Raw genomic sequence first — 27,566 nt, forward strand, 5'->3', positions numbered from 1 at the left:
CAGGAAATGTCCTCTGGGGCTGGTGGAGAAAGAAGAGCAGTGGACTTCCACTGGTCCTATGGCTGGAAGCTCAACCACACCGAAGTCTTCTGTTCAGAACACCTCAACCATCCAAATGGTATCCCAGAATCCTCCCCTTGATTTCCCTGGGATCCTATGTGAGCTCCGAGGCTTGGCTCTAAGGACCTTGTCTTACACCTGGGTCTGAGCTTCAAGGGCAGGCACAGTGGGCTAGAAAGATGGGTGGTTCAGCCTTTAAGAGGACTTACTGCTCTTACTGAGGACCTAGGTTCAGTTCCCAGCACCCACATGTAACTCCGGTTCTAGTGAAGCCGACACCCTCTTGCCTCCATGAGCACCTGCACAAATGTGGTATAATTAACTCAGGAACGCACCCTCCCCCCCCCACACACACACCCAAATACATATAAGCAAATAAAACAAGGCAGGGAAAGGTATAGAAGCTGAGCAGGTGGCTCATACTGTAATCCTAGTACTTAGGATGGCGAGGCAGGAGAACTGCCAAGAGTTCAAGGCCAGTTTGGGCAACTTAGTGTCAGAGAGATAGTTAGTTCATTAAGTAAGGATGGTTGTCACCAAGCCTGACGACCTGTTTAATGTTTAGGACCCATATGATGGAAGTAGAGGACCAACTCCTAAGTTGTATTCTGACCTCCACACACATAAATGTAAGGACTGCTCAGTAAGTAATTGTCTAGTGTGCATGAAACCCTGCACTCAGCCCTCAGCACACTGCCCCTATAGGAGCAGGCAAGGGAGTTGTGAACCAGGCCTTCTGCTAATAAGGGGATAGGGTGCAGTCAAGTATTATCTGTGATCACAGTCCTCGAGGCTGAGGCAGGAGAGTCAGCACAAGTTTGGGGCCAGCCTGAGCAACCAGCAAGACTCTGGACTCACATGGAGAATCAACACAGAAAGCTGCCTTCTGTCCACCACATGCACCATGGCACACACTCCTACATACATACACACACAACAATAAACTAAATAAATACAAAAATAATATTAAAATAATCAACACAAAAATACAAGCATGGACGGGAAGCAGTTTAGAAGGTATAACCTGAACTTGTGAGCCACAGCAAGCTAGCATCTCCACTGCTGGTTCAGCTCCTGTTCCCACCCACAGCTCATCCCACTCAGGGAAGAAAGGCCATGTGGGGACTACTACCCACTTGGACGACACTTCCTGAATGCTGGACCGCTGAGCAAGTAGCCTGTCCTCCCACTGGTGACAGGTCTGACACAGACACAGCAGACAAACAAGCAACTCTGAGGACTAAAAAGAAGACTGTGGGGTCGTGTGAGGCACACATGGACATGTGCCGTGACTAGTAAAGGCCTCTGGGAAGGATGACATCTGAGCTGCCACTGAAGGAAGGGAAGGAACCAGGAGCCAAATCACAAAAAGGGGAAAAGGTTAGAGTACTTCAGGAAGGAGGAACAGCCCTCAGGGACACCATGACAGCTGGAATATTCAAGGAGCAGAAAACTGGCCACAATGTGGTGCCACAGAGCATGTGGCAGGCAAGTCAGAATCTGGTGCTCACAGGGAAAAAGAGAATCAGGATTCTATTCCACAAGGTTCTAAGGTGAATCTCGTGAGCTGACTCATGTTTTCACGTGGGTCACATAGCTGTGACAAAACACCATTCTACGCTGCAGCTACTTTATCAGTAAATCAGAAGCAGGGTCTCTGGAGCACTAGCTGAGAGTCAACACCACACTTAGCCAGGAACCTCCTCCTTAATATTCTGGTGTTTTGGAAAAATTGGCAGCATGTACCCAACTCCCATGCACTCAATAACCACCAGCTACTACCATGGCCCAAATTTAAAAAAAAAAAAAATCCAAATTATGGCCAATGTCGAAATCAGAAACTTTAAAAAGACCTTCTTCCAAAAGCCAGAGGTAGTGCCTGAGCTAGAGACAGTTCGGTTGGTAACATGCTTGCCCTGATTCATGCCCTCTCCCCAGAGTTCACACAAATACCACATGGTGACATGTACTTATAAGTGCTGGGGAGGTAGAGAACTTGCTAGCTGGACAGAATGCCATAATTGATGAACTCCAGGCCAGTGAGAACTTGTCACAAAAGAGGTGGACACCCAAGGTTGTCTTCCGGTCTCTGCAAACAGGAGTGCACACATACACTTTTATCAAGAAAGCACAGCCAAGAGCACTCACTCCTTCAATGGGCTTAGCGGAGACATCCCTTCCAAGCCTACTAACAATGATACCTCATGTCCAGGCCACATCACCTGCAGTCCCAACTTGGAAGCCTAGAGCAGGAGGATGGAGTGAGACCAGGAACTGGAAACTGGAAGCCAGGCTCCATATTAACACATATCTCACATCTGCCTGGTCCTTAACCATTTACAGAACACATTCACTGGTGCTGTAAAAACGCGTTAATTAATAACCCCTGGTCGCCACACTTAATTGTCAGGGCTGCTGAGCGGCTACTGCTTGCCTGTAGGGCTTACAACCCTGCATTTCTTTCTCGGGCAGCCCAGCTGAGCCGGCACACCAACCTGCCTATCAGTTCCTACCGACTTTGGCATTCATACCTGCAGTGGTTTCTAGTCCCAAACACCCAAATTTAGCGATGGGAACAAAAGAGCTTCAAATTAGGCATAGTTCTTCACCTTGCCCTAACGCATTTTAAAGCTCAAATAGGTAATTGATGTGTGCTGAGGCCAAGAAGCTTGCTTCAAGGACACTCAGGAAGAGGAAGAGCTAGGGTCAAGATCTAAACATAAGGTGTTTCCTCACTGGTAACCATGACTCCATGCAAGATGATTCTAGCAAAGGGCTTGTAATATGCTGTGGGGACAAACGGGTAATTTGGTAAATTAGCAGGACAGGAGTACTTTCTAATTTTTATGGGTGTCACCTCCAGTTGACCAGCGACCTTGTCAGTGAGAGACTGCTGCGCTCCCAGCACCTGACCCCACGCACGTTAGAGAGGCTGAAGAATGAATGAATGACTCTGCTAGAAGCACAGGGGCTTTCTCGTGGCTTTTCTGGACATCCCTGTGGCGTCTGATGCTCTTTAAAAAAAAAAAAAAGAAAGAAAGAACAGGGCGACTCTGAGAACGCAGACGGGCGCCCACCGTAGGGGCGTGGGATCCGCGCTTTTCGCAGCGCGCAGGGGCAGCGGAAGCGGCTCCCTGGGGAAGGAGGGCTGGGCGGCCGGAGGCGCTGCGGCGCGTCCCGGAATCCCGCGCGGCTGCACGCAGGGACGCCATCCGCCCCGACGCCCGACCCCGCGGGAGACAAAGACTGCAGACTGGGCCCACCGCCCTCGCCCACCTCCGCGGAGACGAAGCGCGACGCGGTTCACAGGCCCCTGCCAGCCTGGCCGGGCCCCGACGGAGCAGACACGCGCGGCGGCCGCGCCCCGTCACCTCTTCGCAGCCTCTCGGAGGGTCGCCGGGCGCGAGAGTCCGCGGGCCGCGCCGGCCTGTCACCTTCAGAGTCGCCCGAGCCCTCGGCGCGCGCCGCCGCCGCCGCCGCCGCCGTTCCCTGGAGCCGCGCTTCCGCGGTGCCTCGCCCTTCCCACCGCACCAGCCGCCTGCACCGTCCCGAGGCGCGCCCCAGCACCATACCTGCTGCGAGAGGGGGACGAGCGGCGCCGCCATCTTCGTGCGGACTCGGCCTCCCGAGTGCCGAAGGGGCGGAGGCGGAGCCGTGCCTGCGCACTAGGACGAAAGAGGGCTGCGTTGCGCGCGCAGCCCGGCCAGCGCGATGACAGGCCTGAGGGCTGGAGGACGAGAGTACACTTGCGCAGATGGGAACCCAGGGCCTCACGTGAGCAGTTTTGCAGTAGAGGGGCGAGGCCTCGAGCGTAGTCTGTCCGAAGGGGCGGGGCGATTCTGCTCGGGGCGGGGCCTTGATGGACAGGCTCTGGCGCGTAGTCTAACTGGAGTGGAGTGGGATGGGCACGATTACCATCGAGGGCGGAGCCTACAGCCTATAGTCTGGGTCACCGCAGTCGTCCAGAGTAGACCTGCTAGTGGGGACCAGGGGCGGGGCATCGGGAGCACAGCTGGCCCGGAGTGGGCGGCCTGGGGGCGTGACTCGCGTGCTTAGACTATTTGGAGTGGAAGGAACGAGCCCGGGACGTGGTGTAGGCAGGTTCTGAGGGGCAGGGACACCAGAGGGCAGTAGCCTCCCTACCAGGCAGCGGGCCTCCCTGTGGGTGGAGGGCTCGCTGCTGGGGATGCTCTAGGCTTCTCCTGTTCCTAGCCCTCTGTGCGCCACCCAGTCTGGGTCGGCATCTCGGAGTTTGGCTAAACTCAGGCTCCGTCTTAACCTCTCTACTCTAGCAGCCCCTACTAATGCTTAGGGTTTACTGAATTTTTCCCAGGAACACAGGAACAGACAAGGTACCATGACACCCAAGTCCAGCATGGGCCCTGTGCGGTGTCGGTATAACCCAGTGAACTTACTAAACAGACTTGCAGACTTGGCTCTGATTCTGTTTGCAGATGTGGGTGTGGCCTGACAGTTTGGTTTGAGGTTCGTTTTTGGTTCCTTTGTAATTAATGTATGTATGTCTGTGTGTCTGCTACATGCACGCCAGTGCCTGCCGAGGAGAGAAGAGGTTGTTGCATGCCCTTGAGATGGAGTTAAGAGCACCTATGAGCCTCCACGTGTGAGTGGGAACCGAACTTGGGTCCTCTGGAAAAGCAACAAGGACCTTTAACCAATGAACCATCTCTTCTGCTACCCTGGCATTTTTTAATATTACATTTTAATCAAAAGCAATATACAAATTCAATGCAATGCCCATCAAAATCCCAGCAAAATTATTCATAGTCCTTGAAAGAACAATACTCAACTTCGTATGTAAAAGCAAAAAACCCAGGATAGCCAAAACAATCTTGTACTTCTGGAGGCATTACAACCCTGACTTCAAACTCTACTACAGAGCTACAGTACTGAAAACAGCCTGGTACTGGCAGAAGAACAGACAGGAGGACCAATGGAACCGAAGAGAAGACCCGGATATTAATCCACACATCTTCAAACACCTGACTTTTGACAAGGAAGCAAAAAATATCAAATGGAAAAAAGAAAGCATATTTAACAAGTGGTGCTGGGGGGCTGGAGAGATGGCTCAGTGGTTAAGAGCATTGCCTGCTCTTCCAAAGGTCCTGAGTTCAATTCCCGGCAACCACATGGTGGCTCACAACCATCTGGAATGAGGTCTGGTGCCCTCTTCTGGCCTGCAGCCATACACGCAGACAGAATATTGTATACATAATAAATAAATAAATATTTAAAAAAAACAAAAAACAAGTGGTGCTGGCATAATTGGATTTCAACATGCAGAAGAATGGAAATAGACCCATGTCTATCACCATGCACAAAACTCAAGTCCAAATGGATCAAAGACCTCAACATAAAGTCAGCCACACTGAACCTTATAGAAGAGAAAGTGGGAAGTACACCTGAACACATTGGCACAGGGAACCACTTCCTAAATAGAACCCCAGCAGCACAGACATTGAGAGAAACAATTAATAAATGGGACCTCCTGAAACTGAAAAGCTTCTGTAAAGCAAAGGACACGGTCAACAAGACAAAACAACAGCCTACAGAATGGGAAAAGATCTTCACTAATCCCACATCAGACAGAGGTCTGATCTCCAAAATATACAAAGAACTCAAGATATTTGACACCAAAAGATCACATAATCCAATTTTAAAAAATGGAGTACAGGGCTGGAGGGATGACTCAGAGGTTGAGAACTCTCAACAGAGGAAACTAGAATGGCTGAAAGACATTTAAGGAAATGTTCAACATCCTTAGTCATCAAAGAAATGCAAATCAAAACAACTCTGAGATTCCATCTTACACCTGAAAGAATGGCCAAGATCAAAAACACTGATGACAACTTATGCTGGAGAGGTTGTGGGGAAAAGGGAACACTGTTCTCAGAAAATTAGGAAACAACCTTCCTCAAGACCCAATAATACCACTTTTGGGTATATATCCAAAGGATGCTCAATCGTGCCACAAGGACATGTGCTCAACTATGTTCATAGCAGCTTTGTTTGTCATAGCCAGAACCTGGAAACAACCTAAATGCCCTTCGACTGAAGAATGGATAAGGAAAATGTGGTACATTTAAACAATGGAAAACTACACAGCAAAAAAAAAAAATGACAGCTTGAATTTTGCAGGAAAATAGATGGAACTAGAAAACATTATTTTGAGAGAGGTAACCCAGACACATGAAGACAATTATCACATATACTCACTCATAGGTGGTTTTTAAACATAAAGCAAGGAAAGCCAGCCTACAAACCACAATCCCAGAGAACCTAGAAAACAATGAGGACCCTAAGAGAGACATAGATCTAATCTACATGGGAAGTAGAAAGTATAAAAAGACAAGATCTCCTGAGTAAATTGGGAGCATGGGGACCTTGGGCAAGGGTTGAAGGGGGGAGGGGAAAGGCAGGGAGGGGAGCAGAGAAAAATGTAGAGCTCAATAAATATCAATAAACCAAAAAAGAAAAAAATAAATATCAATAAAAAACACCATAACCAAGGCAGCTTATAGAAGAGTTTATTGGGGGTTACAGTTCCAGAATTCTAGAGTCCTTGACCATCATGGCAGGCAAACATGGCACTGGAGCAGCAGCTGGCAGCTTCTATCTAATCCAGAGACAGCAGTCAGAGACACACTGGACCACATGTGGGTTTTTGGAACCTCAAAGCCTCCTTCAACACGGCCACACCTCCTATCCTTTCTAATAGTGCCACTCCCTAACATTTAAATATATGAACCTATGGGAGTTATTCTTATTCAAAGCACCACATAGACAAAACACTTAAGTATAAATAAATCTTTCAAATAATTTAAAAGAAAACTAGGGGGCTCAGTGGTTAAGAGCACTGGCTGCTCTTCCAGAGGACGAGTTCAGTTCCCAGCACCCATGTCAGGTGACTCATAACCACCTGTAAGTCCAGTTTCAGGGAATCCAACGCCCTCTTCTGGTCTCCATGGGTACCTGCATGTGGTACAACAAACACACAGAAACGCTCAGAGACACACAAATTTTAAAAAAATAGATCTTTAAAGTAAAAAAAAATAAAATATTTTTTAAAATTCATTTTACCGGGCTGGAGAGATGACTCAGTGGTTAAGAGCACGGTCTGCTCTTAAAGAGGACCTGAGTTCAATTCCCAGCAACTACATGGTGGCTCATAACCATCTGTAATAAGATCTGGCACCCTCTACTGGCCTGCAGGTATATATGCAGGCAAAACACTGTATACATAATAAATAATTTTTTAAAATTTCATTTTACCATCTTTTATTTCATGAAAATATTTAAGAGGTTTAAAAAGGTGTGTCATTTATGGCCAGCTACAGATCTCGGGCTTCCAGTGGTCTGTTCTTTGTAGAGAAAACTTTTTTTAAGACAATGTCGCACTATGTAACTAGGACTGCCCTAGAATGTGAAATATAAACCAGGCTGGCCTGAAACTCCCAGAGATCTCTGCCTCGAAGTCCTGAGATTAAAGGTGTGCGCCCCAGAGGCAGCCGAGGGAAACCTGATTTGTACACTGGGGGAAATTAGGGGACCCCAGCACACACATGGAATTGTTTTTCAGGAACTGGAAAAATGACCATGCAAACGTGTGACATTCAGAGTGTATTAGTGGAGGCTGGGCCAGTCCTCTGCATGCAGAGTGGGGATGACTACAGCTCGCCTTGCCTGTGGAATCTGCTGAAATGGTTGTCGTGCCTGCGCAACTTCCCCGTCAGCAGCTCCTGGCGGAACTTCCCCGTCAGCAGCTCCTCCTCATCCTCCTCGCGGGCTTTTTTCACTTCTTCCTTGGCCTGTATGGCATCCATCTCCTTTTCTGGACCCTGGAGGGACAAGAGTAGGAGCGGCCAGAGCTGGGGCTGGGGCTCACACACAAGAGCGTGTGAATTCAGCTGGTAGAGTGCTTACGCCTCAGTTAATGCTTGCCTAGCACTGGACTGGGAAAAACTGGGTGTGATGGTGCACCTGCACACAGGCACAGGGATAGGAAGTCAGGTCACCCCGACAGCAAGGTGAAGGCCAGTCTGCTGTCACAGCGCTGTTACTTGGGAAGCACACAGAAGAGTAGACTCCTGTGAGTGATGTGGTGAGTTCCACTGCAGGCAAAGCTCTACCAAGGCCCCCCCCTCTCAAGGAGACAAGGGCCGCAGGATGGCTCAGGCATACTGCTCTTCCGAGGACCTGAGGCAGTGCTCAGCACCCACACAAGGCAGCTCACGACTGATCCAGCTCCGTCTGATGGCCTCTGTGGACACCGCACTCATGTGCAGATTAATTACAGACAAGAAAGAAAGCCAGGCTTGGTGGTGCACACCTTTAGCCTAGCACTTGGGAGGCAGGGGAGGGTAAGTTTGAGATCAGCGTGGTATACAGAATGCCTCCTTGTCTCAAACCAACAACAACAACAAAAAAGTGAGCTCGGTGTTTTATGCCTACCTTGGTCTCCCCCCAGGTGGCCTTGCCAAACCGCTCTGCATACTCTTCATCATCCGTGATCAGGAAGTTATCAAAGATGGTTCCAGATCTCACCTATGGATGGAAATGGGCCCTCATCAGTGGGCAATGGACCTTTCTCATGATCAGGGGAGCTTAGTTCAGTATGCACCCATGATCAGCTGTCATTGGCCGTGGTTAAACCCATTTCTACGATAGCAAAGCCTAATCCAGTGGGGCTCGGGGTGCCCCAAAGGTGGAGCACACTTACTATGCAGGAGGACCTGGATTACACTACTAGCACCTAAGTGTGGCTAGTGCACATCAACTGGGGGCTAGCTGGGACAGAAGCCCAGGCACCACCCCTAGTGCACATCCCACAGCTGACAGGAGTGACATTCAGCTCCAAAGGACGGGGCTGCTGCAGGGCAGAGGTGTCAGGCACATGCTGTGTCTTCAAGACCACATGCAACTGCCAATGATAACAAAAGTGTTCAATGAAAAGTAACTACAGGCTGGGGCTCCAGAGAGGGCTGGAGGCTAAGAGTGCTTGCCACTCCTGCAGCAGACTGGAGTTCAGGTCATAGGATCCAACCAGGTGTCTCATGACAGCCTGGAACTCCAGCTCCATGGGATCAGACACCCTCTTCTGGCCTCCAAGGACACTTGCACGCATGTGCACATACACAATTCACACACAGCTATAAAAATAATACATCAAGGGCTGGAGAAATAGCTCAATAGGTGAGGATGCTCACTGAGAAAGCATTTAGGACCTGAGTTCAAATCTCCAGCACCCATATGGAAAACCAGATATGGTTGTGCAGGTGCCTACGACTCCCAGTATTGGGGGGGGCGGGTAGGAAGAACAGAGGCAGGGGATGCTGGAGCTCACTGGATGCCATACTTGCTCCAGGTACCCTCTCTCAAAGGAGTAAGACAGAGTGATATAGTTAGACACTAGACATCTTCTCTCTCTCTCTCTCTCTCTCTCTCTCTCTCTCTCTCTCTCTCACACACACACACACACACGACAGTGTACTAAGCGGGTTATGTTAAAGTTCAAGTTATTAAATCAGCAGGCTATGTGGCATATGCTTAGCATCCCAACACTCAGGGAGCCGAGGCAAAAAGATAATGATTTCAAGGCCAACCTGGGCTACAAAGCAAGGTCCAGCCCAGAGCTATTAGAGCAAAGCAAACTTAAAGCCAAGTCACCTGCCACAGGTCCAGACCAATGGCACCGATGTTCTCGAACTCTGAGAGGTCGTACTGCGTCAGGTAGTGGGCAGGCTTCATCTGCTGATGGAGCCACACATCTTTATCGATGCCCTCAGGTTTCAGGCCATCCTAGAAAGGTAGATGCTTGCCAGGCTTGGATCACAGGCACCAGAAATGTTTGTTTCTTGTTTTTTCCTATCCAAGGTGGCTAGTCCACCAAGGGCCAATATTCTTTTCTGCAACTTATAAAAGGAATTCAAGTCTTTTCATTTCCCCTACTTAAAAAAAAAACAACATGCAAATCGTTTAGCTTCCCTGACCTGGTTAAAAACATTTTTTTTAAAAAGCACTCTGCCCCTAATTCTTGGAACTTGATAGCCTGCAGCTACCCAATCCCTTTCCCCTTCCCTTCATTTCCTTTGCATAAACTCTTTCAAAAGTAGCCAACCTCAAAAGACTGTATGATCAGGTTCCCTTGAGACACAGTCACCACCTGTGTTAGAATAAAAACAAAATGAACTTCCTGCGCATGTGCTTGCTAGCAAGCTTGGGTCACGATGTGTCCTTTTCACAAAAAGAAGTTGCCTTGCCAGGTTACTTTTACTTCCTGTGACACTGAAAATATTCTTTTCTAACAGCACAGGTGGGGACAGAGGTAAGGACCACTACCAGGGTCCAGAGTCATTGCAGGAAGAAGCCACACACCTGGTATGGTGGCTTTTGCAGCCAGTCCCCATCCAGTTCACTGTTCCAATCGCTTGGCTTGCTGGCACCCGCATCCAGAAAATGCTTTTCCCAGTCCTTCAAATATAGAAAGGAAAGCATGACACCAGAGGCACATTGGAAAAAGGAAAGCTTTTAAAATGTTTGTATTACATTTGTTATGCATATGTGTGCATGTGGCGGTCAGAAGACAACTCGCTGGAGTCAGTTCTCTCCCTCCACGTGGGTTCCAGGTGATGTGGGAGTCCCTTCTGGATGCTGTGATTACCACTAATGAATAAAGAAACTGCTTTGGACCTATAGCAAGGCAGAACTTAGCTAGGCTGGGAAAACTAAACAGAATGCTGGGAGAAAGAAAGGCAGAATAGGTAGAAGCCATGTAGCCCCACTGGAGACAGACGCTGGAACTTTACCCAGTAAGCCACAGCCTCGTGGCAATACACAGAATAGAAATGTGTTAAATTAATATGTAAGAGTTAGCCAATAAGAAGCTAGAGCCAATGGGCCAAGCAGTGATTTAATTATTTTGGAGCTGAGCAGCTGGGAACCAACAACATCCAGGGATCAGATTCAGGTCCTCATTGCTTAGCAGCAAGCACTTTTCTTGCTGAGCCATCTCACCACCCCCAGAAAATTCTTTAGTGTAGATGGCAGGGGGACCTAAGGAGCCAACATGCTCAGTGGAGCTGGGACAGAGCTCAGATGGCCTACGGAAGATGGTGGGCAGCAGCATATAGGCTGGAAAAACCTAGAAACAGATTGGCAGGCCAGGTCCCTAACTCCCGTCACATATCTTCTCCTGTTCACTAGAGTGGTTTCCAAGTGTGCTGGGGAGTTTATGTCAACTTAACACAAGCTGGGGTCATCTGAGAGGAGGAAGCCTCAATTAAGAAAATGCTTCCAGGTGAGTCCGCCGCAGAAGAAGCAAGATGTGATTGCCTTGCTGAAAAAAGGTACCGAGCCATGTGGCTAGCATAGATAAGAATAATGGGCTAATATAAGTTATACAAGTTAATAAGAAGTTTGAGCTAATAGGCCAATCAGTTTATAAACTAAAAAAAAAAGAAAATAAAGAAAATGCTTCCATAGGCTGGTGGTGCACACCATTGAGCCCAGAACTTGGGGTGCAGAGGCAAGAGGACCTCTGAGTTTCAAGGCAGAGAAAGGGAGAGAGAGAGGGGAGGGGAGGAAAGAAGGAAGGAAGGAAGTGTAGCATTAGGTCCTGCTTGTTGGGGGTTTATGCCCTGCCCAGCTCCTGCAGCTGTTTAGTCCCAAAGAAAATCTCCATAGGTCTCCATAACTTAAAAACGGATTGGCCCATTAGCTCAGGCTTTTTATTAGCTCTGGTAGCTTATATTAACCCATTATTCTTATCTAGGTTAGCCACATGGCTTGGTACCTCTTTCAGTGTGGCAAGTCATATCCTGCTTCTGCGGTGATCTGACCCAATCAGCGTTTATTTAAAACATGATTGACAGACAATTCTCCCTCACCAAGGAAGGAAGGAAGGAGGAGGGAGGAAGGACATTCCTCCATAAGTCTGGATCGTAGGCAGTTTTCTTTTCTTTTCCTTATAGTTAAGAGCAGTCAGTGCTCTTAATCAACCACTGAGCCACCTCTCTGGCCATCTTAATTAGTGGTTGATGGGGAGAGCTCAGCCCATTGTGGATAATGCCATCCCTGGGCTGGTGGCCCTGGGTTCTATAAGAAAGCAGGCTGAGCCAGGAAGTGGTGACACATTCCTTTAGTCTCAGCGCTCGGGAGGCAGAGTCAGATCTCTGTGAATTCGGGGCCAACCTGGTCTACAGAGTGAGTTCTAGAGGTACTTAGAGAAACCCTGTCTCAAAAACAAACAGAAAAAGAAGCAGGTTGAGCAAACCATGAGGAGCAAGCCCGTAAGCAATGGCCTCCACAGCCTCTGCATCAGCCCCTGCCTCCAGGTTCCTGCCCTGTGTGAGTTCCTGTCCTGACTCCCTTCAGGATGGAACCCTTTCCTCCCCAAGTTGCTTTGGCCATGGAGTTTCATCACAGTGATAGTCACCCTAACGAAGACACCAAGGCTGTAGGACACCAATCCCACCAAGCGACCCGTGTGCCCCACCAAGCGACACGTGTGCCCACCTGGCTTTTGTTTGTCTATTGGTTTGTGTTGCAGCCATGATGGGTTTCGCTCTCTTCAGCTAATTTTAGGGTGGGAGCAGGGAATGAGGGGGAGAAGCTGCATAGAAACCTCATGACAACGGAGCACCAGAAAGCTGCAGGCCAGAAGCAAACTATCTTGGGCTGTTATTATTCCCTGTGAGAGCCTGTCCCTGCATTGGACCTAATATCTGTGTGACTAAAACCCCACAATGGCCAGGCCTGGTGGCACACACCTTTAGTACCACCTGTGAGGCAGAGGCAGGTAGACTTCTGTGAGTTCGAGGCCAACCTGGTCTACATAGTAAACTCCTGGTCAGCCAGGGCTACACAGTGAGTCTCTGTGAAAAACAAACACCCCATTAAAATTGTTTCTGCAGTCCCTTGAGTGTGTGCCAGTCCCCAGGGAGAGAGGTCTGTGTGGCAGGGATGCAGTGCAGGGAGGCCCCAGGGACCCTCACCGCATCCCAGGCTACAGCCCACCTACCTGGGCTCGGCCAGTGTCCACCTGGTCCCAGTCCCTAGACTCTGCTGAGGGAGTTTCTGCTTTCTTCAGCGATGTCAGGTTCCAGTCATACTCAATGCTGCCAGACTCAATGGACTGGCCGTCAACTTTCACCTCGTAAGAAAGATCTGGCCTTAAAATCAGGGTGTAGAGGTGGGTGAAGCCATCAACCTGCACAGAAGCCATGGTGAGGAACACTTTTATTGTGTGTCCAGATGTGTACTTTAAAACAGGAACAAGGGGTGGCAGATGGCTCACTGGGGGAAGGCACTTGCCACCAAGCCTGGTGACCCAAATGCAACCCACAGGACCCACATTGGTGGAAGGAGAGAAATGACTCCCACAAGCTGTCCTGTGACCTACACACACACAGCACACACCTACACACACAGCACACACGTACACACACACAGCACACACCTACACACACACAGCACACACCTACACACACACAGCACACACCTATACACACACAGCACACACCTACACACACACAGCACACACGTACACACACAGCACACACCTACACACACACAGCACACACCTACACACACACAGCACACACCTACACACACAGCACACACGTACACACACAGCACACACCTACACACACAGCACACACCTACACACACACACAGCACACACCTACACACACACAGCACACACCTACACACACACAGCACACACCTACACACACAGCACACACGTACACACACACAGCACACACCTACACACACAGCACACACCTACACACACACAGCACACACCTACACACACACAGCACACACCTACACACACACAGCACACACCTACACACACACAGCACACACCTACACACACACAGCACACACCTACACACACACAGCACACACGTAAACACACAGCACACACCTACACACACACAGCACACACCTACACACACACAGCACACACAGAGAGGGCAGTGCAGATAAAACAGAGCTGGGTGTGTTGGGGGTGGCACAGGCCGAGGCAGGGAGACCACAAGTCTCTGACTAGTCTGAGTGCATTTGCGTGGACGACAGAGGTCGGGTCAGGTTCCTCCCACTATCTCTGCCCTCCTTATTTTCAGACACCGGGTGTCTGGAGCTCAACAGCGGGGCTAGACTGACTGCTGTCTCCTTACGACGCAGACTCAGCCCTGGGTTTACAGGCTGGGGCTCATACTCAAGTCCCTGGGCTGCTTCTTCAACAAGCAGTTCCTTCTCTGAGCTCCTTCCCAAGCCCACCTTTTGAGACGGTGGCTCACTCCTCCGTATACTCCAACTGGCAACTGCCCTCCTGCTTCAGCCAAGTGCCAGTCACCAAACCCTGCCTCTCCCTGAGTTCTCTGATGAGCCCAGGCTGACCTGGAACCCACGGTGATCCTCCTACCTCAACCTGAGTGCTGAGATTACAAATTGGTTTTGGTTGTTTATGCTGGAGCTCACAGGTTTATAATTTTACATTTCAACACCCTAAAATGCCAAAGTCAACTTTTTTGTTGTTGCTGTTTCAAGATAGGGTTTCTCTGCATAGCCCTGGCTGTCCTAGGACTCCTTCTGTAAACCAGGCTGGCCTCGAACTCAGAGATCCACCTTGTCTCTGCCTCCAGAGTGCTGGGACTAAAGGCCACACTGCCCAGCCAAAGTCATCTTTTTATCTGAGTTTAAAAAAAAATACAGTAACATTTTCAACTTGTCTTTCTAGGCCCCTCCACATCTCTCCAGATCTCTTTTTGTTACATTTTCTTTGGTAGTTGGAGGTCAGAGGATGTTTGGGTTTTCCTCTTCTACCATGTAAGGCCCAGGAATTGAACTCAGGTTTCAGATTTGGCAGCAAGACCTCTTACCCGCTGAACTGCCCTATCTCCAGATTCTACAGTTAGAAAGTTGACAGAATCTCTGCTGTAAACCCGGACTCCTGACAGGGCACTAGGAGCCAGAGGTCATGTGAGGATGGTTCTGGAACTTTCCAGCATCAGAACCTGGGCTAGAAACCTAGTCCTCTGAATATATAATACATATAAGATATATTTATAATATAATGATAACATATTATATTTGTATCCATGTGTATCTGTGTATACACATGTGCATCCTTAGAGTATGGAGGACAGAACAGACTAGAACTTTTGGAAGTCAAGTCTCTCCTTCCACCACGTGGGGTCCAGGGTTCAACCTCAGGTTGTCAGGTTTGGTGGGTTTTCCCACTGAACCATCTTGTGAACCCCTTGTTCTCAGATTGTTTTTGTGTTAAATGTGTGTGTGTGTGGAGCTCACCTTTAATCCCTGCACTCAGGAGGCAGAGGCAGGCAGATCTCTGAGTTCAAGATCAGCCTGGTCTACAGAACTAGTTCTAGGACTAGCTAGAACTGGCTAGTTCTGGTGTGTGCATGCTGCTGTGAGAGTGTGTGTGTGTGCGCGCGCACACACGTGTGTGTGCACTTATGCATACAGATGCCTGTGGAAGCTAGAAGAGGGCACTGGAGGCTACATGGTGGAGTAAGGCAGTTGTGAGCCACCTGACATGTGTGGTGGGATCTGAACTCAGGTCCTCTGCACTCTTAACCCCTGAGTCATCTCTTTCCCTAGTCTTCAGTTTTTGATAGAGCTCTTCACAGTTCTAGCTCCTTGCTGATATGAGGAAGCAGGCAGGGGAAGGTCCTCTGGCAGCAGGTTATGGGGGCAAGTCCATAATATTCAGGCTGGTGACGACTATTCTGTGACGTGTGGCTGGAGGATTCTGCTCACCACGCTAAAAGCGGCCTCAAGCCCTCATATTCTTGGAAGATTTTCTCTGCCTTTGAGTGAACAGAACACAAAAAATGTTTTTTTTTTTGTTTGTTTGTTTGGTTTGGTTTGAGACAGGGTTAATTTTTTTTTTTTTTTTGGTTTTTCGAGACAGGATTTCTTTGTGGCTTTGGAGCCTGTCCTGGAACTAGCTCTGTAGACCAGGCTGGTCTCGAACTCACAGAGATCCACCTGCCTCTGCCTCCTGAGTGCTGGGATTAATAGGCATGCACCACCCGGCTACAAGAATTTTTTTTAATATTTCTGCAGAAGAGGGCACCAGACCTCATGAGCCACCATGTGGTTGCCGGGAATTGAACTCAGGACCTTTGGAAGAGCAGGCAATGCTCTTAACCGCTGAGCCATCTCTCCAGCCCTACAAGAATGTTTTTAAAAGCATGCAGAAAGCAGCCTTACAAATGATTAAAAGCTGTTATTTTCCTAGATGTGGTGGCGCACACCATTAATGCCCAGCTTTTGGGAGGCAGAGGAAGACAGATCTCTGTGAATTTAAGACCAAGCTAACGAGGGTTACATAATGAATGCACCCCCCTCCAATAAACACAGCCTGCAGAAGCCAGAAAATGGTTTCTGTTCCCTGGAATTGGAGTTGCAGATGGTTGTGAGCTTCTGTGTGGGAGCTGCGAGCAAACCCAGGTTCTTTGCATGAACAGTCATCTCTCTAGCCCTTGTACATTTCTTTTCTCTGTGTGTATGTGTACAATGCATATGTGTGCAAGGCACCTGTATGTGTATGTGCCTGCATGTTGAAACCGGGGACTGAGGTCACACGTCTTCCTCAATGGCTCTCCACCTTCCATACTGAGGTAGCGTCTCTCTGTACTCAGTCACTTATCTAGATGGTCAGGTAGCCTTTCCCAACAGCACTGTCCCAACCTATGCTAGTGTAGGACTTTAAAATCAAACCAATATGCTGGTGTGGAAGCAGGAAGATCAGGAGTTCAAGATCATCCTTAAATAAACAGGAAGTTTAAGACCAGCCTGGGCTATGCGAGACCTGATCTCAATATGGAAACAAACCCACAAAGTCCTCAAGTTCCAGTGTCACCCTGAGCCCTCAAGCCCCAGCCAGTGTCACCTGCCTCTGTTGACTCTAGGACTGATCAGGAGAGTTTTATTCTAACTAAAGAGGTATAGGTGCCCCTGGTCATCAGGGACTAGACAGAAGAGAAACGGTATTTCCCACTCCCCTCAGAAGGAGTAAAATGCCTAGGGGTGGTGGGAAGGATTTATTAGCCACCCAGCCAGGGAGGCATCGTATGGGACAGACCCTTTAAAGCGGCCTTTCCTTATCTTCTGCTAACATGTTCCGGGCAGGGGATGGCATTTCTGCCCATCACTTTATAGTCATTTACACACGCAGTCCCAGACTGTGTGATAAGCACACCCAAAGTGAGTCTGGCTCCTTTGCTCTTCCCCCACCTCTCCTTTTTGAAATAAGGTCTCTCTATGTAGTCCTGATTGGTCTGCAACTCACTGTGTAGACCAGGCTGCCCTCAAACTCACTGTGTAGACCAGGCTGCCCTCAAACTCAGAGAAACCCTCCCGCCTCTGCATTCCTAGGACTGAAATTAAAGGCCCATGCTATGAGGCCTAGCTCTTTTGATTTGTCTTAAAATCTGAGCGAGGAGCCGGACAGTGGTGGCGCACGCTTTTAATCCCAGCACTCGGGAGGCAGAAGCAGGCAGATGGATCTCTGTGAGTTCAATGCCAGCCTGGTCTACAGAGTGAGTTCCAGGACAGGCTCCAAAGCTACAGAGAAACCAGGTCTCAAAAAAACAAAAACAAGGGCTGGAGAGATGGCTCAGTGGTTAAGAGCACTGCCTGCTCTTCCAAAGGTCCTGAGTTCAATTCCCAGCTACCACATGATGGCTCACAGCCATCTGTAATGAGATCTGGTGCCCTCTTCTGGCCTGCAGGAACGCATACAGACAGAATATTGTATACATGATAAATAAATAAATCTTTAAAAAAAAAAACCCATGGGCTGGAGAGATGGCTCAGAGGTTAAGAGCATTGCCTGCTCTTCCAAAGGTCCTGAGTTCAATTCCCAGCAACCACATGGTGGCTCACAACCATCTGTAATGGGGTCTGGTGCCCTCTTCTGGCCTGCCGGCATACACACAGACAGAATATTGTATACATGATAAATAAATAAATATTTAAAAAAAACCCAAATATTTGTGTGCGCAAATATGTGTGTACACACACACACACACACACACACACACAATTACAAATAATAAGCTTAAAAGAAATAAGGGGGGGCTGGAGAGATGGCTCAGTGGTTAAGAGCACTGGCTGCTCTTCCAAAGGTCCTGAGTTCAATTCCCAGCAACCACATGGTGGCTCACAACCATCTGTAATGAGATCTGTGCCCTCTTCTGGCCTGTAGGAAGAGTACTGAGAATACTGTATACATAATAAATAAATCTTTAAAAAAAGGGAAAGAAATAAGGGAAGGAGAGAAAGAAAGGAATAAAGGAGGAGGGCAAGGGAGGGAAGGAGAACGAGGGCAGATGGAGAGAGCTGCTTGCTCACTGAGATGTTAGTGTGCTCACCGTGATGTTAGTGTGCTCACCTTGCATCTGATCGGCTTCTTGTTTGAATGATACTGATTTTTGAAATATAAGATAACATGAACTTTCTTGATATCAAATCCACAAATATCAGGTCCTAAAAAAAAATTAGGTGCTCTCAATTTTCTTCCAGACTGCATCAGCACACAGAAACACTCAGTTAAGCATCCTCCCCCAACACAGAGAGGAGACGCTTCTGTCCGGGGCACTCTGACTTCACCAGAAGACACTGAAGCAGAGGTCTGGTGCCTGCTCCCTCCTGCCAAAGCCACCTTCAACCCCAATATGACTCAGCACACACAAGAAAACAAGGCCCCGGGGGCTGGAGTTAAGACCACTGACTGCTCTTCTGCAGGACCCATGTTCAATTCCCAGCAACCACAAGGCAGCTCACAACTGTCTGTAAGTCCAAGATCTGACACTCAAACGCAGACACACATGCAGACAAAACAGCAATACACATAAAATGAAAAGAAATCATTTTAAAATTTTTAAAGAAAGAAAACAAGGCCCAACTGGGCAGTGTCCACCCCTGAGATCACAGTGCTGGGAGGTCGAGGCAGGAAGATCACCGATTCCAGCCTGGGTGGCACATACAGTTCCTGACTCAGAGCAAAACAGCGAGCTGGAGAGAAGGCTCAAAAGGCTGAGAGGGAGGTAGCCCACTCCTGCACTGTGTCCTCTGACCTCCGCATGTGCACTATGGCAATGCATGCCTCGCATAAATAAATTAGAAAGGATTATTTTGTGTGACTGTGTGTGACTCTGCGAATCTGTGTACGTGTGTGCCAGTACCTGTGGTGGCCACTAGGAGGAGCCAGATCCCCTGGATCTGGAGTTACAGGAGATTAGGAACCACCACCTGTCTCTGGTGTGAGAACTGAATTGGGGTCCTCCACTAGAGCAGAAAGCATTCTGAACCCCTGAGCTGCCTCTCCAGTCCCCAAATATATATGTCCTTTAAAATAAGAAACACTCATTTTAATGTTTGGATTTAATTCAAATAAAAAATTACAAGAAAATAAAATGCAATTTTAAAAAGCATAAAAAGAAGCCAGGTGGTGGTGGCACACGCCTTTAATCCCAGCACTTGGGGGGCAGAGGTAGGCGGATCTCTGTGGGTTCAAGGCCAGCCTGGCCTACAAAGCAAGTTTCAGGACAGGCTCCAAAGCTACAGAGAAACCCTGTCTCAAAAAACAAAACAAGACAAAAAGCACAAAAAGAGCTAAGGCATTTTGTGCTGTTTTGTCTTTTTGCTTTTTTACAATGGTGAGAGTGGGTCCCAGAGGGTCTCACACTAGCCAATCAAGTGGTCATCATTTGGGCTACATTGCAGCCCAAAGAATTTATATCATTTTAGCACAAGGTGTGTGTGTGTGCATATGTGTGCACATGCATGCTTGCATGTGTGATGCGTACACATGTGGTGTGGGAGGTCCTTCTGTATATGCGTTGCTTGTATTGGTTAATGAATAAAGAATATGTCTTGGGCCAGGCGGTGGTGGTGCACGCCTTTAATCCCAGCACTCGGGAGGCAGAGGCAGGCGGATCTCTGGGAGTTCGAGGCCAGCCTGGTCTACAAGAGCTAGTTCCAGGACAGGCACCAAAGCTACAGAGAAACCCTGTCTTGAAAAAAAAACAAAAAAAAAAGAAAGAATATGTCTTGGCCTGTGATAGGGTAGAGCTGGGGGTGGCGATGGAGACAACAGGACCAAACTGGGAGAAAGAAGGCGGAGTCAAAGAGACACCATGAAGCTTCCAGAGGAGAAAGACACAGCAGCTAGCTAGAACCTTGTTGGTAGACCATGCCTCAGGGTAAAATATAAAATAACAGAAATGGGTTAATTCTTGATGTAAGAGCTAGCTAGCAATATGCTTAAGCTATTGGTCAAACAGGATTGCAAATAATATAGTTTCTGCGTGTTTATTGAGGGACTGGGTGGGACAGAAACCTCTGTCAACACACATGAACGTGTAGAATGCTCTGCCTGTGTGCACATGCTGAGGGCAGAAGGAAGACTTGAGGTTTTCTCTATCAGCTGCCATCTTACACTCTTGAGATAGGACCCTGACTGAGCCGGAAGCTGGTCCTTCCAGCCAGACGGCCAGCCTGAAGCGTTATCAGGGGTCTACCTGTCTTTACCTCCCAGTGTTGGGACTGCAGACACACACAGTCACATCTGGCTTTTTATGTGAGTTTTGGGGATTTAAACTTAAATAGAGTTACCCCCCGAGCCATCTCCCCAATCTTTTTTATTTTCTACATTTTTAGAGGGGTTTGAGACAGGGTATCATTGTAGCCCAGGCCGGCCATAAACTCTGTAGCTAAAGATGACTTTAAACTCCTGATCCTCCTGCCTCTACCTCCCAAGAACTGGGATGATGCCGGCTTTCTGAGGTGCCAGGGATGGAGAAAACCCAGAGCTTTCTGCATGCTAGGCAGCTGGCATGCTAGCAACTGAGCGCAGCCCCAGCCACACTTGGAATCTTTCAAGCTTTACTGCACTCTGAGAAGGGGCCAGAAAGTCCACCTCCCTTTATCTGACAGTCTGGACTTGTTTCAGCAGCCAGAGTTTGTCACTTTGGGGAAGGTATGTTGACTTAACTGTCCCGTGTCCCCACTGAAACCCCAGACTTTATCAATGTCTTGAATCTCTGGAGGCCAGGTCTTGTTATTTAACCAGGCTGGCATCCTGCTCTCAATCTCCCAGCCTCCCTCCTAGGTGCTGGGGAGGCAGGGTTTACCATGGGGAGGTGTGTTTATGACCACCATTAACATCTCACTCTCTTTCTCTTTTTCTGTTTTTGTTTTGTTTTGTTTGTTTGTTTGGTTTGTTTTGATTTGGTTTTGGTTTTTGGTTATTCTAAACAGGGTTTCTCTGTAACTCTGGAACCTGTCCTGGAACTCACTCTGTAGACCAGGCTGGCCTTGAATTCACAGAGATCCACCTGCCTCTGCCTCCCAAGTGCTGGGATTAAGAGTGCCCCACGGACCGGCTAGTATCTCACTCTTTAAATGTATGTTTTCTGCTCACACCTTGAAACAAAGTCACATTGAGGACCAGCGAGTGAGATGACCAGCAGGTGAAGGCACTTGCCGTGAAGCCTGAGTGAAACCTGACGGTCTGAATTCAATTCCCAGAACTCAAATAGAGGAAGGAAAAAGCTGACTCCCTCAAGTTTCTGGAGCTGCAGGAATGGCTCAGCCATAAAGAGCTCTGGCTGCTCTTGCAGAGGACCCAGGTTCTGTTCCCAGTACCTATATGATGGCTCACAACTGCCTGTAACTGGAGTTCCAGGGAAACTGATGGCCTCTTCTGACCTCTGCAGTCATCTGCACGTACATGCTGCACACACATGCATGTAAATTAAATGAATTAAAAACAAAAACCCCAGGTTCAGAATCAGAGTCCTTTGGCTTTTTGATTTTTTGGATTTCTGTGTGTATTTTTGGGATCTGTCCTGGCATTCACTCTGTAGACCAGGCTAGCCTCGAATCACAGAGATCCACCTGCTCTGCCTCCCGAATGCTGGGATTAAAGGCGTGTGCCACCACCGCTTGGTGGCTTTTTGATTCTTAGTCCCGAGAACATCAGCCTGTGTTGGTTTATTAACAGTGCTGCAAACCTTGGGTCAGATAGGTTCAATACTACTCCGTTAGTTCTGTCGGCAGAGCCTCGGTGTGAAGCTGGAAACGCTTGCCCTCCCTGCTGAACTCACCAAACATGATGTAGTACTGAGACTTTCCGTTCAAATTCTTCTGATCCAGGTCGGAGGGAAATACCTTGATGTAGCCACCGCCACAGTCCATCTTCTGCTCATGCTTCACTGTGTACTGAATTACCAGGGTCTTCCCTTTGTTGCTGAATGGCTTGAAGCTCGCAGAGATGGCATAGAACCTGCTGTTCTGAGTTGTCTGCAGGCCTTCCAACAGAAAACGAGTGTGATTGCATCAGACGACGAACTCGGCAACTTGTAGGACCATAAATTCATGACTCCAGTGACCCTCCAATAGCAGAGGTCCTGTCTGCATTACCTACTGTGCACAAAGCAGCCGTAGTGTGCTGTGGAACAGTCCTTTTCTACACCATGATTATGTGTTACTCTCATTGCTTAATAAAAAGCTGACAGGCCAGTAGCTGGGCAGGAAGTTAGGAGCGAAAACCAAACTGAGAATGATGGGAAGAAGGAGGGCAGAGTCAGAGAGACGCCAGCCAGCCACCCAGCAGACATGCTAGAGGACAGGTAAAGCCATGGCAACACATAGATTTTACTAGGAATAGGTTGATTTAAATGTAAGGGTTAGCTAGTAACAAGCCTGAGCTATCAGCTGAACATTTATAAGTAATATTAAGCCTCTGAGTGGTTATTTGGGACCAGGCAGTTGAAGAGTCCAAGAATAAGAAAATAAAAATGTAGATTCCAGAAATAGGAATGTAGAAATAAAGAAATATAAAGCTATAAGTCTAGGAGAATGAGAACAGACTGTCCGCAGCTTTCTCAGCAGATCAAGGATCAGTCATTCACAGTGAACTATTTTCTCAGATGCTTAGGAAGCCTCCATCAGCCTAGGTCATTTCATTTTACAACTGGCTGTTCTATTTACAAGGCCAGAGCTTCTCTCTGCAAACTTAAGAGTAACGTCCTGGCCATCCTTGATAAACGACAGGTATGAACTGAGTTAACCTCTAGGAGACAGAGATACGTGACGTCTGGGTTAGACATTGTCTCTGTTATGGGAAACTGGACCATCAAAGGGGAGGCAAGGGGCTCCAGTATGCACTGCCTGGAGGAACTGGGAGAGACAGAGGACACGGGTGCAAACACCTGGTTTGGCTATTGAGCTCTGATAATGGGGGTTGAAAAGTATGGCAGTCTGTATCTGAGCTTTACCTTGAGAAAGTGTGAAGAACTTTCTGCTATCTTCTAAGTTCCCAGCCTAAGAACCAATTAATTCTAATTTGTTAACCTTCTGATATTGCTAGCAGTCCCCTTTTCTAACTAATTGCTAAAGACATCTGTTTTCTTGCAATTAGTGACTTTCACTGTAATTTCCTCTGAAATACATTTCATGATAGCTGCCTAGTTACCCATTGACGGTAGAACTCACTCCTCTCCTTAGGGTCTATGCTGACTGACCTGGGAAAGATTGTAAAAACCCCTTTGTTCAGACCTAATAGTTGGTGGCCCTACTATAAAAAGATTGGTTCAGAAACTGGCCTTTTGCCACAGTCTAACAAACACCATCTCTGGCTGTGGTCTCAGCTAGCCAATAAGCTTCTGTGCCCTGCAGTGTTTTTTTTTATTTTTTTAAATTACGTTTGCTTTTGGTTTTCCTGGAATCTGGTTTTTGGAACAAAGTTTGCTTCTGGTTTATTAGACTTTGGTGGTCTGTTCCCATCTTTGTGCGACCCTCCTGGACCCAACACAGTCAGGACAGGAAACCTCCACCTACAGCCTTGTGCTGAAGTATACCATAACAAGCTCTCTGCTGTCGAGACCTGCACTTCACACACCCAGACACCTATGGACTTAAGATACATCCTTTGCTGGGGCCAGTGAGAGGGCCCAGTGGGTAAAGGTGCTTGTGACCAAGCCTGATGGCCGGAGTTAGACAATTGAGGACCCATGTCATAGAAAGAAGGCCAACTCCAAAAGCTGTCTTCTAATTTCCATATACATGTCAGGGCACTTCTGCCCTCTACACTATCACACGTGCCTGGTACACACACATACCACACACACACAGGCGCGCGCAATTTACAAAAATACACTCTTTTTGAGACAGAGTCTCACTATGTAACTCTGGCTGTCCTGGAATTCGATTTGTAGACCACGCTGGCTTTGAACTCAGAGATCCCCTGTCTCTGCCTCCCAGGTGCTGGGAACACAGGACCTGGCACATCCTCAGCACCGGCTCTCCCCCTGGACCACATCCGCAATTCCACCACTGTTAGACTTTATGTTATAAAATTCCTAAGCTACTGTGCAGGAGACCTGGGCTCCATCCCCAGCAACACATAGAGTGGGAGTGGGATATCCAAGTAACCGGGAGGAGTCAGAGGGCCAGGCGTTCGAGGCCAGTCTTGGCTACACGAAACCACCTCAAAATCAACACAGCAGGTTAAGATGACTCAGCAGGTCAGGGTGCTTGCTGTGAAGTCTGAGTGGGGTCCTGCTGGCTTTCTCCCCATGGCTTGCTCAGCTTGCATTCTTATATACCCCAGGACCAACATCCCATGTGGGTCCCAGGGCTCACGCGGAGAGTCAGACCATGTGGGTCCCAGGGCTCACGCGGGGAGTCAGACCATGTGGGTCCCAGGGCTCACGCGGGGAGTCAGACCATGTGGGTTCCAGGGCTCACGCGGGGAGTTAGACCATGTGGGTCCCAGGGCATACGTGGGGAGTTAGTCTTGGTATCAAGCTCCTTTACCTCAAGGGTCCAAATTTGGTGTTGATCCACACACCTAAGCCTCAACTCCAAGCTAGCTCCCTATTCCCACATGAGATTCAGAGCCCCACCCCACTCCTACCCCCACAGCCAGGCAATCCCAAGGGTCACGCAATTCCTCACTTCTGTGTCTAGGTGCCATATTCTCTCCTGTTACCATCTTTCCATCTGTGACTGCTAGGTCATGGTCCTTGGAGACCATGCAGGGAATCCAGATTTCCAGAGCCCCAGGCACCAGGCCCGATCTGTTGTTCTTACTCAAGAGGGTTTTGTGGGACAGAACAATCAGTGGGTAGACAGCCACATCCTCTGGCTCATCCATGCCATAGTTGGCTTGTTTTACCCACTTTAGTCATAGAGCTGGGGGGGGGGGGGCTGTTTCTGCTTTTTAAATTATTTTATATTATTATTGATACTACTTTTTTTTCTCCCTCTGAGACAGGGTCTCACTATGTAGCCCTGGCTGTCCTGGACCTCAGTAGACCAGGCTGGTCTCGAATGCAGAAATCCGCCTGCCTTTGCCTCCAAAGCACCAGCTGCTGGCTTCTTAGCTGGAAGTTCTGACCTTTCTCCCCCCACATCCCCCCCCCCACCGCCTTCCTTCTGCTCTCTCCACACCACACCGTTTCTGTAGTGCAGAGGCTCTGGGCATGCTAGGCAAGACTGAGCCCCACCCCCACTCTGGATGGGGTACATTTTAGACCTAGTGGGTCACCAGGTCTCTGTCTCAATTCTTGAGCTACTTTGTAGCATCCAAGGGATATGCAAATGAGCTGCTGTGACTGCATTTCATCTGTGGTGCAGATGTTTCAATAAAAACTTCCCCAGCCCGGCAGTGGGGGCTCAAGCCTTTAACCACAGCACTCCAGAGGCTGGTGGATCTCTAAGATTCGAGGTCAACCTGGTCTACAGAGCAATTTCCAAGACAGCTAGGGCTGTTATACAGAGAAACCAAAATGAAACTTCCCAGCATAGTGACTTACACCTGTGAGCCAGGCATGGGGCTGACGGAGGCAGAAGAGTCTGGAGTCCCAGGCCAGCCTGGGCTTCCTAGAGAGAACCTATCTCAGAAAAAACATCTTTTTTCTCCAGACAAGCTCTCATTTAGCCCAGGTTGTCCTTGACTTGCTATGTAGCTAAGAATGACTTTGACCTTTAATCCTCCTGCCAGCATCTCTCTATATTTATTTACTTATTTATTTGAGACAGGGTTTCTCTGTGCAGCCTTGGCTGTCCTGGAACTCACTCTGTAGACCAAGTTACCTTCAATTTCACAGAGATCCCCCTGTCTCTGCTTCCCGAGTGCTGGGATTAAAGGTGTGCGCCACCATCACCCAGCTAAAGTTTACATTTATTAGCCAGGATGGTGCTGCACGCCTTTAATCCCCGCACTCGAGAGGCAGAAGCAAGGCAGGCAGATCTCACTGAGTCCCAGGGCAGCCAGGGCTACAAAGAGAGACCATATCTCATAAAAATAAAATAAAGTAAAAATTACATCTACTTATTTTGTAGTGTGGGAGCATGTGTAGCAGTCAGAGGACAACTTGTAGGTAGAGATTCTCTCCTTCTACCCTGTGGGTCCTGGGGATCAAACTCAGGTCATCAAGATTGGCTATAAACTCCTTTACCTGCTGACCCATCTTGATGGCTCCATTTTTTATTTCGATTGTGTCTGTTTTATGACAAGATCTGACTATATCTTAGGCTGGCCCAGAGCTCACTATACATAGCCAGACTGGTCTTGAACTTGTGATTTTTCTCACACGTGTGTGCCACAGCCTTGTTCTAACTTTCATGAAATGAGGCAATTTTGGGCAACTACTGAAAATGTACCAAAACAGTCGTTCTTGCTGGTCCAGTTATCATTCCAGTACTCAAGAAGACTCCTGAATACTTGGTTGTCATTCCAACGCTCAGGGTACACAGCCTCCCTCAAAAATACATAGGATACATAAAAAGTAACCGGTACTTGAGAGGCTGGCCCAGGAAAACCGCTGGGAGTTAGGGCCATCTTGGGCTACATGAGACTGTCTCAACTAAAACCAAAATAACCCCACCAATTTTAATGGAAACCTGTACAAGGTAGGACAGAGCCTGCATGTGACTCAATGCCGTGACTTAAGCGGGTCCCGTGAGGCTTTCTAACGCCACTCTATTTGCTCCACACTCTACACTAACCTTTGTCTTTCTCTTTATGCCCATAGAACTTCCCCGACGAGACTCTGAAGTGGCCGAACTGGGAGTCATTGGTGGACTGCACCCAGCGGTTCCTCCAGCGCTCTGTGGGGAGACAGGAGGGTTAGCGCTGCCAAGTGCTAGGGATGATGAGCACGGATGGTGGACGAGGACGCCAGCCACCACGGCCATCGCCTTCACCTCCATCTAGAAATTCCTCCTGGAAGTACACAGTGGCCAGCGCCACGCGCAGCATGCAGATAACCCAGAGCGACACCCGGGCCAGGGCCATCCTTGCGCGCGCGAATCTCGCTCTTTGGCTCTCAGGCGTCTGCCCTGCCCACCGGTCGCGACCCAAAAACTACAACTCCCGTCATGCCTAGCGATTGTGACCTGAGGGTCCCTGAGAGTGCACATTGAAACTACCACTCCCGTGA

At 48.5% G+C, this 27,566-nt stretch overlaps 2 protein-coding genes across 10 annotated transcripts in view; both read right to left on the reverse strand.

Annotated features, from left to right (window-relative positions):
* The window catches only part of Eps15l1 (epidermal growth factor receptor pathway substrate 15 like 1), an 82,126-nt gene extending 78,294 nt beyond the window's left edge, over window positions 1–3,832 (reverse strand). For 6 of the 9 annotated variants that reach the window (XR_012911877.1, XM_075986976.1, XM_075986975.1 and 3 more), the window contains exon 1: window positions 3,633–3,732. Coding sequence is in view for 7 of the 9 variants with exons in the window: in XM_075986976.1 (XP_075843091.1) it covers window positions 3,633–3,665 (33 nt within the window). In the remaining 2 variants the exon portion in view is untranslated. Of the gene's footprint in view, window positions 1–3,632 lie in introns of all 9 variants that reach the window. The other 3 variants (XM_075986972.1, XM_075986971.1, XM_075986974.1) reach the window with 3 other exon arrangements.
* A 2,759-nt stretch (window positions 3,833–6,591) lies between these two features.
* On the reverse strand, window positions 6,592–27,473 carry Calr3 (calreticulin 3). The gene is made up of 9 exons (XM_075986980.1): window positions 27,331–27,473; window positions 27,133–27,234; window positions 22,224–22,427; window positions 18,506–18,600; window positions 13,097–13,285; window positions 10,453–10,548; window positions 9,745–9,876; window positions 8,530–8,622; window positions 6,592–7,916 (listed from the first exon to the last, which is right to left on the reverse strand). Exons 1-9 carry the CDS (start codon window positions 27,419–27,421, stop codon window positions 7,746–7,748), a joined length of 1,173 nt encoding a protein of 390 aa, XP_075843095.1. The 5' UTR covers window positions 27,422–27,473; the 3' UTR covers window positions 6,592–7,745.
* Between the last annotated feature and the right edge of the window lie 93 nt (window positions 27,474–27,566).

This window comes from Microtus pennsylvanicus, chromosome 9 (genome assembly GCF_037038515.1).
Source record: "Microtus pennsylvanicus isolate mMicPen1 chromosome 9, mMicPen1.hap1, whole genome shotgun sequence".
NCBI classification, from domain to species: Eukaryota; Metazoa; Chordata; class Mammalia; order Rodentia; family Cricetidae; genus Microtus; species Microtus pennsylvanicus.